The sequence below is a fragment of the Gekko japonicus genome, unplaced genomic scaffold (genome assembly GCF_001447785.1).
Source record: "Gekko japonicus isolate JY-2015 unplaced genomic scaffold, Gekko_japonicus_V1.1 scaffold2568, whole genome shotgun sequence".
Lineage (NCBI taxonomy): Eukaryota > Metazoa > Chordata > Lepidosauria > Squamata > Gekkonidae > Gekko > Gekko japonicus.
The window spans coordinates 28,818-37,370 of NW_015165899.1; the positions used below are offsets into that span (position 1 = coordinate 28,818).

General features: G+C 41.3%; 1 protein-coding gene across 1 annotated transcript in view; it reads left to right on the forward strand.

Annotated features, from left to right (window-relative positions):
* Positions 1 to 6,058, forward strand: part of SAMD3 (sterile alpha motif domain containing 3) — a 30,909-nt gene extending 24,851 nt beyond the window's left edge. Inside the window, 4 exon segments of the mRNA XM_015411354.1 lie at positions 1,860 to 2,031; positions 2,521 to 2,603; positions 5,776 to 5,940; positions 5,942 to 6,058. Of these exon segments, the coding sequence (XP_015266840.1) occupies positions 1,860 to 2,031; positions 2,521 to 2,603; positions 5,776 to 5,940; positions 5,942 to 6,058 (537 nt within the window).
* Positions 6,059 to 8,553: the final 2,495 nt, after the last annotated feature.

Below are 8,553 nucleotides of genomic sequence, written 5' to 3' on the forward strand. Positions count from 1 at the left end.
TCAGGTAACAGCATTTTCTGAAGTATTATGGGTATTCTAACGACATTATTTTGTATGATACAAGTGATAAGTGTGTCTTAAATGTTTTGCTACATTTTACTAGTAAACAGTCATTCATACAGCATCTCTAGAGATTTTGCTCGTAAATCATCACTGATCTCACAGTAGCATGAGGCTGGATCCAAATGTGTCCTTGGGAGACTGGAAGACAAGTGTTCACACAGGGTGGGGACAATTCTTTTCATAGATTTCCCACTTGAGAGGAAAGCACTTCACTCTGAATTTCATGCTGTTTTTGAACAGATAGCATCTCTTAAGTGCAACTTTCAGGTGGCAGAGGAGACTGCAGAAGAGAGGGAAAGGTGAGATAAGAACTGTTCTGCTTGCAGTTCTTTGGATTCAACCCAGAGAGCAACTCTTCTGCACAAGTTTATGGATTCACTGTTAGTTGTATACATATTTCATCCTGACTTGTACATGAGATCAAAGACCTCTTTGATAAGTGGAAGAGCACTTCTGTTCATAGAGGAAGGATGGTATGACTTGACAATTCTTCCCTCTTAGTTAAAACCTCCAGGTCGCATTCCTGATTATACCTGACCCCCACCCCCCAAGCAACTTCTAAGATACCTTCAGTGGGAAGGAAGATGCAGGGCAATCTATCCCACAATCAGAATTCTGCTCATGGTCCTTTGAATCTGACCCAGTTACTCCAATGAGAATATTACACAAATTCGATTGAAACTTTATCCCAGTTTTTTTTGTTTTTGTGTTGACAGCCCCATTTAGAGATCTGTGGATACAGCCAGTTATAGCTTCCAAGGATTCCCATTTCTATGCTTTGTCTGCTAGCTGATCTTGACAGCCAGTTTGGTGTAGTGGTTAAGAGTGTGGATTCTAATCTGGGAGAACTGGGTTTAATTCCCCACTCCTCCACACGCAGCTGCTGATGTGACCTTGGGTCAGTCATAAATTCTTTCAGAGCTGTTCTCTCAAGGGCAGTTCTCGAGAGAGCTCTCTCAGCCCCACCTACCTCACAGGGTGTCTGTTGTGGGGAAGGGAAAGGGATTGTAAGCTGCTCTGAGACTCCTTCGGGTAGTGAAGGGTGGGGTATAAATCCAATCTCTTATCTTCTTCTCTTCTGATCCTGGTATTGCTTTGGCTGTGGCTGAATTGCTGACAGCAGTAGCTTCTATGCAAGGATGTAGATTCCCAGTAGTAACATATGTTTGCGGGAGTTGGACCACAAGGAAGGCCGAGTGCCAAAGAATAGATGCTTTCAAATTATGGTGCTGGAGAAGACTCTTGAGATCAAATCAGTCAATCCTAAAAGAAATCAACCCTGACTGTTCCCTGGAAGGCCAGGTACTGAAGCTGAAGCTCAAATACTTTGGCCACCAAATGAGAAGGGAGCACTCACTGGAGAAGACCCTGATGCTGGGAAAGATTGAAGGTCAAAGAAGAAGAGGATGGCAAAGGATGAGATGGTTAGACAGTGTCATCGATGCAACGAACATGAAATCAAGCAAACTCCGGAGGACGGCAGAAGACAGGAGGGCCTGGCGTGATGTTGTCCATTGAGTCGCAAAGAGTCGGACTCAACTGTGCAACTGAACAACAACAAATTTGTAGATTGCTGGGTCATCAGATTGTTAAACAAAGTAACAAAAATAAAACTTGAGTTCCATTTAAACCAATGGGACAGGTTAGTTGGTTTTGTGGGACTTAAACCTTGCCAACATTCTTAGAACTGGGCCAGTTTTTGGAATTGTCTGGCTGACCTTGAGCAAATGAGTTCAGTCAATTGTAAATGGTCTTTTTCATTGATATGAATTTCTTTTGTTCTCCCCCATCTTTAGCTTTTTAGAGAGTTTCAGTCTCTAGCACATAAGGATATTTGTAAGAAAACAGCTGAGATTCTGGAGAAATATTCAGACAACATACTAACTTCATACTTGATGAAGAATAATCCAATCAGTCTTGCTCTGCAAGAATGTCTGAAACAGCGTATGGAAGATGACGTTCTGAAATGTTGGTTATAAACACATCTAGTATTTAAAGTAGTGGATGGATTTACTATTCTGTTTGTGTAACAGAAAAACTAAGCAATCATTGTGTTGAAGTGCACTAAGAAATGTCTGTTTGGTTCTTTAGGGTAGATTCCAAGTAGAGTCTAAACAGTTTATTATCTGAGGAAGGCAATTCAATTACTCATATTTGAAATGCTGAACTCTATCTTTAAAACAAAATTTGAGTCCAGTGGCACCTTTCAGACCAACAAAGTTTTAAAGGTGCCACTGGACTCAAATTTTGTTCTACTGCTTTAGACCAACACTGTTGCCCTCCTGGATTTACCTTTAAAAGATATGAAATGTGGGGGAAAAACAACCCAATGTTACCACTAAGGGTAGGAAATACATCCACAGCACATTCTACTCAGGGTACTTCGTTATAAATTGCCTCTTGGAGCTGTTCCTCTTCTGCCTCTAATCTTGTGACATGTACATTTACTTTTAACAGTTATGAAGACAACCACCACATGCGTACTTTTGCCAGTTGTTTTTGGAGAGGATTCCTTTTTGTTTGCTGCTGTAAATGAGGAGGTATGTAAAAATCCTGCATTGTTCTATATTCATGTAACAAGGTCTTCAGTCAGGGACACCCTTGATGACTGCCAACATCATAAGCACATAGAAATGTTTTTCTCTGTTGTCCAGAGTGTCAGTTAGGCTCTGGCTCCCAAGCTCTGTGCCCCTGCCTGCAAAGGTGAGGCAGGTAGTGACTAGTAGAGACAACATTTTCAGTGGTAGCATCTTGCCTTTGGAATGCCCTCATCCTTGAAACTTACCTGGCCTTTTACCCAGGCTTTTAATGTGAGGGGGGATATTTATTTTGGCTGTTTTTATCAGCTACTCCTAGCCTGTGTTGTATGGATGTTTTTAGGCTGTTCAATGGTAGCTTTATGCTGTTTTTATGCCTATGGCTTTTTTTAAATAGTTTTAATACTGATTGTCTATATTGCTGTGTTTTGGGATATTATTTTTACTTGTTTCAGAGGGCAGCTATGTTGGTTTGCAGTAGAACAGCTAGGTTCAAGTCCAAGTATCTGATGGAGGGAAATCTGATTCTCCAAAGCTTATATCCCCAGAATCTTGTTTGTCTCTAAGGTGCTACTGGACTCAATAATACTAGCTGTTTTTACTTGTGAGTCTCTAGAAAGCAGCATATAAGTTCTTGAAACATTTATTGATCAACCCTGGTCATAAGTGGCTTCTTCTAGAAAGAATGGCAGAGGCCTGTTGGCATCTGTCCTGAAGGAGGAGGTAGACTATCTGGTGGTCTGCTGTGACCGTTTTTGCTTGACACTTTGCGAATAAAATCTCTTGCATCTGTACTGACTTGCACTCTACATTAGCAGTGACAGGTCAGATGGTGCCAGGGTGTTGACTGGTCCAGCTGTTTGGGATGTTTTTCATTTTATTCAGTCTGAGGATGTGGACAGGATATGGATGGTGACTATCAACCAATTTCAAATATTCCATTCTTGAGCACAGTGATTGAATAGGTGTTGGATGGACAACTTCAAGCTTTCCTGGATTATGTGGACTCTTTGGCTCCTTTCCAGTCCAGTTTCAGGTCTGATTACAGATGGAAACAGCCTTGGTTGCCCTAGCAAATGACGTGTTCCAGGAAATGGACAGCGGGACTGTGACTCTGTTGCTTCTCCTGGACTTCTCAGTAGCTCAGTCACAGTATCCTTCTGTTATATTCAAGTCCAGTAGCACCTCAGAGACCAACAAGTTTCAGGGTATAAGCTTTCAAGAGTCAAAGCTCCCTTCATCTTTGACTCTGGAAAGCTTGTTGGTCTTTAAGGTGTTACTAGACTCAAATCTGTTTTACTGCAGGCCACCACAACTACCCTCTGAAAGTATCCTTCTGGATCGACTTTCCGGGCTGCTACTGAGAGGCACCATTTTGCAGTAGTTCCAATCCTACCTGCAGGTTAGGTTTCTGAAGATGGTGCTGGTAGACTGCTGCTAGGGTTGCCAGCCTCCAGGTGGGGCCTGGGGATCTCCCACTTTTACAACTGATCTCCAGCTGACAGAGATCAGCTCCCCGGTAGAAAATGGCTGCTTTGAAGGGTGGACTCTATGGCATTGTACCATGCTGAGGCCCCTCCCCCAACCCCGCCCTCTCCTGGATCCACCCCCAAAGTCTCCAGGTATTTCCTCACACAGACCTGGCAATCCTAACTGCTGCTCAGCACCTTGACCTTTGGTCTATGGGGTCCTACAAGGCTCCAACTCCTGCAAGGCTCTGTATGCTGCTTTTCAACATCTACATGAAACCACTGGGTGAGGTCATCTGGAGATTTGGGCTGGGTTGTCACCAATATGTGATTGGCCCTCTGGTCTAGTTCACACTTCCGTCTGATCCCAAGGAATCTGTAGAAACCTTGACTCAATTCCTGGAGGCAATTGAGTTGATGCAAACTAATACACTTAAGTGCAACAAGATGGGGTGCTGCTGGAGAGCAAAATGTCTGACCTGGAATTTAAGAAGTCACTTGTTCTGGATGGAGTTGCACTCAAGTCTGTAGTTTGGTTATGCTCTTGGATCCAAAGCCTACAGCTGAAAAAGCAAGAGGCAAATGTTGCCAGGAGTGCCTTTTACCAACTTTCACTGGTTAGCCAGCTGTGGCCTTTCCTGGGCAGAAAAGATCTGATTAGTGTGGTGAATGCCCTGGTTACATTGATGTTAGATTACTGCAATGTACTCTATGTGAGGTGCCCTTGAAAAGAGTTCAGAAATTTCAGTTGGTGCAGAATGCTGCACCCAGGATGTTAACTTGAGTTGGTTATAGGGGCCATATCACTCCAGTTTCGGCCCATCTACACTAGCTCCCAATTTGTTGCAGTACAGTTCAGTTCAATGTACTGATGTTGACATTTAAAGCCCTATATGGCTTGGGACCACCATACTGAAGGACTGCCTACTCCTTTACAAACCTACCTGACCACGTCAACCATCTTCTAAAACCATGCTTCTGAAATTAGGCATGTGGCAACCTGAGTTGTTTTGGTTGTGGGGAAAAACTCTGGAACTCTCTAGAGACTCATCTGTCCTCTTCTGCTGGCCTCCTCTGCCTGAAGGTGAAGGCTTTGCTGTTTTGTCTGGTGTTTTGTTGGCCAATATTTTAATTGTTTTTTGTATGTATATTTCAGCTTGATCGTTTTCATTGTTTTGTTTGGTTTTAATGGTTTTTTAAAATGTGTTTTAATTATGTTTTTTAATCTGTGGGCAGAGTATATATTTTATAAACAAATAAATAAAGGTAACCCAGTAATAAGAACTAAACAGGGGTGAGTAGCAGAGAGTCTTAATCTCTGATCATATAATTGAGCCTATACTATTTAATCCATTTTTCAGCTCTCTTGCTTTCAGTAGTTGTTTGATAACAAGTATCAAGGATTAGTATGAAAGCAAGGGCTGTTTTCTACAGATTTGTTATGCTGCTGCTGCTTCTGAGTGTTTATATGGCTGGTGGACCCAGATGATGTCATTATCTCTCTTGAAGGCTGCAAACCTGGGAAGATCATTTTTTTTACAAAAGCAACTAAAATATATTACACACTGTGCCGGGACACAGAGCTCTGTGTTTACAGGCTCATAGTCTCGATAAAAATGGGTGGCACAATGAGAAGAGACTTCAAATGTAAGAAACCTTTGGTTTTGATGCGTAGAAGACCCTTTCCCATTATTTTTCTCAACTAGGTAAGAGTGTCGACACCAGTGCTGGAAGTAAAATACCAGTTTAGTGTAAACATGTGTGAGTTTTCTCTGTTTGTGGAAAAGGAGAAACTGGCCCAGCTGGATGACTGTACAGTGGCCCTGGCTGCTCTGTTGGCTACGTATCACGCCTTTTGCATTCCATTCCCTGAAATGGCTCTACAATACACTCACCTTTTTGGAATCCCTCATCTTTGAAGTGAAACGCCCACAGTTACTGTTTGTAAAATACAAAAGAACTCAAAAATGTGAACAGCCTAACAGTTAATAAGGCACTTTTTAATGAGCATTCTCTTGAGAGTAAATCCTAATTCATCAGATATTTTATTTAATTGCTGAGGGTCTTCAATATATAAAAAAACATTTTGTTTTGCTAATGAGCAAGAGTTTCAATAGTAACCAGTTGTGTTTCCGAACAAATCTTCAGTGTTTTGATCAAGTGTAAATTCAGTCAAAGTAATGTAACATGGATTTCTTTTAGGATAGACTCTTAGCTTTTCTACTTGAATGTCCTGTGTACCTGAGTCCAACCATTTGGTAACATGCATAAATGTTCACAAAAAGACTTGGCATAACTTGATTTTTAAAATAATTCATGGACACTGTATAGCACCAAGTATTAAATGTGTATTTATAAAACTTTGCCTCTGTGTCTCAATGGTACATAGCAACATACATGGACATGACAAAAGAAATTCATGAAAAATTCTTCATATCCATTTTCAGATGAATTCTATAGAAACAATGTTCAAGACGCTTGAAACACCTTAATTTTTTAAAGCTGAGAATCCAAGGAATATGCTGTTTCAGATGTTATAGGGTGCAGTGTAGGTCCCCCCCAGCTCTTCAATAACATGTAAAAAAGTACCACGAAGGATCACACACTCCCTTATGAAACTGCCTGATCCGTATGGTCATCTTAGGAGACCTTGCTTCGGGTGCTTCCACCTTCTAAGATTAGGCAGGTGGCAACTTGGAGAGGTCCTTCTTGGTTATGGCAACAACATTCTGGAACACTCTTGTGATGGACTGCACTTTTAAAAGCTTAGAAGTGTGCTGTACAAACAAGTAAAGGACTGAAGGGTTAATTCTTCACAGAGCTAGAAAGCCTTGAGTGGCAGGCTATTCCAAGATATCTGATTGGCTAGCATCAGCTGAGCAGTTTAAAACCAACAGGAAAACTGGGCAAAGTTGGCAAGGACAACTTTCAGGCCAAAGAAAGGAGATAGATCTTCTAGAGAGAAGGAATTTCCCTACCCAGTCTAAACAGGGTGATAGCTCTGAAGAGCACAGAGATCCCTGGTCTGGTGTGGTAAGAAACTGCCCTTAGAGACCTTAAGAGTCAGTTAAAATCTCAAGACGAGTGCTGATGTTTCAAAAGAAGGGGTATGGGTACTGGAAAGAATGTACCAGCCTTATGGAAATAAAAAGAGTTAGAGAATACTCAAAGAAAGTGTACTGAAGTGTTTGGGGAAAACAATGGAACAAACGCCTCTCAGCATAAGGATTTAAGTCACTGTGAAAAGCTTACGAAACTCTCATTAGCCTGAAACACAAGAACTAAAGTCTGTGCATATACTGGTTTTACCTCAGAAATTTCAACCCCTGATTTAACCTGACCTCTATGTTGAATAAAATATTTTGTTAATTTGGAATATAAAAACATCTCGAGTGCCATTAAAGTTAAAGGGGGCTCCCAATCCTTCCCTCAGGTTCCTGGCCTAAGCAAACAGCCAAAATATTATACTTTGTCACGGTGGGACAGCCAGAGTTCTTCAGGAAAGAAGAAAACATTACTAGGGCAGCTCAGTCAGACATGAAAAGAACAATTGAGGGAAGTTAGACAGGGATGTCATAGCTCTCCCCAGGGAGATTCGTCTATCCCCTTCTGTTGCTATCTTCTGCCGGCAGGTGAAGACTTACTTTGGCATTCCCTCAATGATCCTTCCTTCCTACACAATGGTTTGCGTATATTTTAACTGTTTTAATGATGTGTGTTGGGGCTGGTGATTTTATTGGTTTTAAAATGTGATTTTATCATTTATGTTTTAAAAATTTAGGCACCTTGGTGGTCCTTGTAAGGAAAGAAAGATGGGATACAAATTTTATGACTAAATAATAAATAAAATTTGGGCAGAATAACAGGTTCCAGCAGGCCCTTAAGACAGCAAGTAAACACACCACCACATTCACATCATTTTTATTTAAACATTACCAGACAGGTGTTGGACCAACCAATACCAAAACACATACTTCCCCTTCACTAGTTTATGTGTTTCTTATGAGACATAACCCCACCTTTCTTCATTATTTTTGCAGCCAATACAAACCATCTACAGAATTGTCTGGTTACAACTTCTCAAATATGTTTTGTGCTTAGATAGGTTGATGCCAAGTAACTAATGATGTAAGTTCATGGGAGCTATTTGTTGAGAAATGGACTAATTTATGGTTTTATATCTGCTACACACGCTACACATGGACTGTGCACACATCTGTATACCATGAGCCAAAGAAAGCTGTTTGCATCACCTACTGTGAGAGAGATTTCACATAGGGAACGCTTGCCTGCATTTTATGTTAATGTAGCTTGCACACATTCAGCGCAAGGCATTGTGGGAAAAAGGAGCACGTTAGCCATTGTGAGTAGAGAACAATAACTAGGAGAAGAAATCCCCCATTGCTGAAGAGACTAGATGTCACGCAGGACACGGACCTGATCTGCATTTGAATTGCTGTTTCCTGTTGATGGTGCCTTGAATG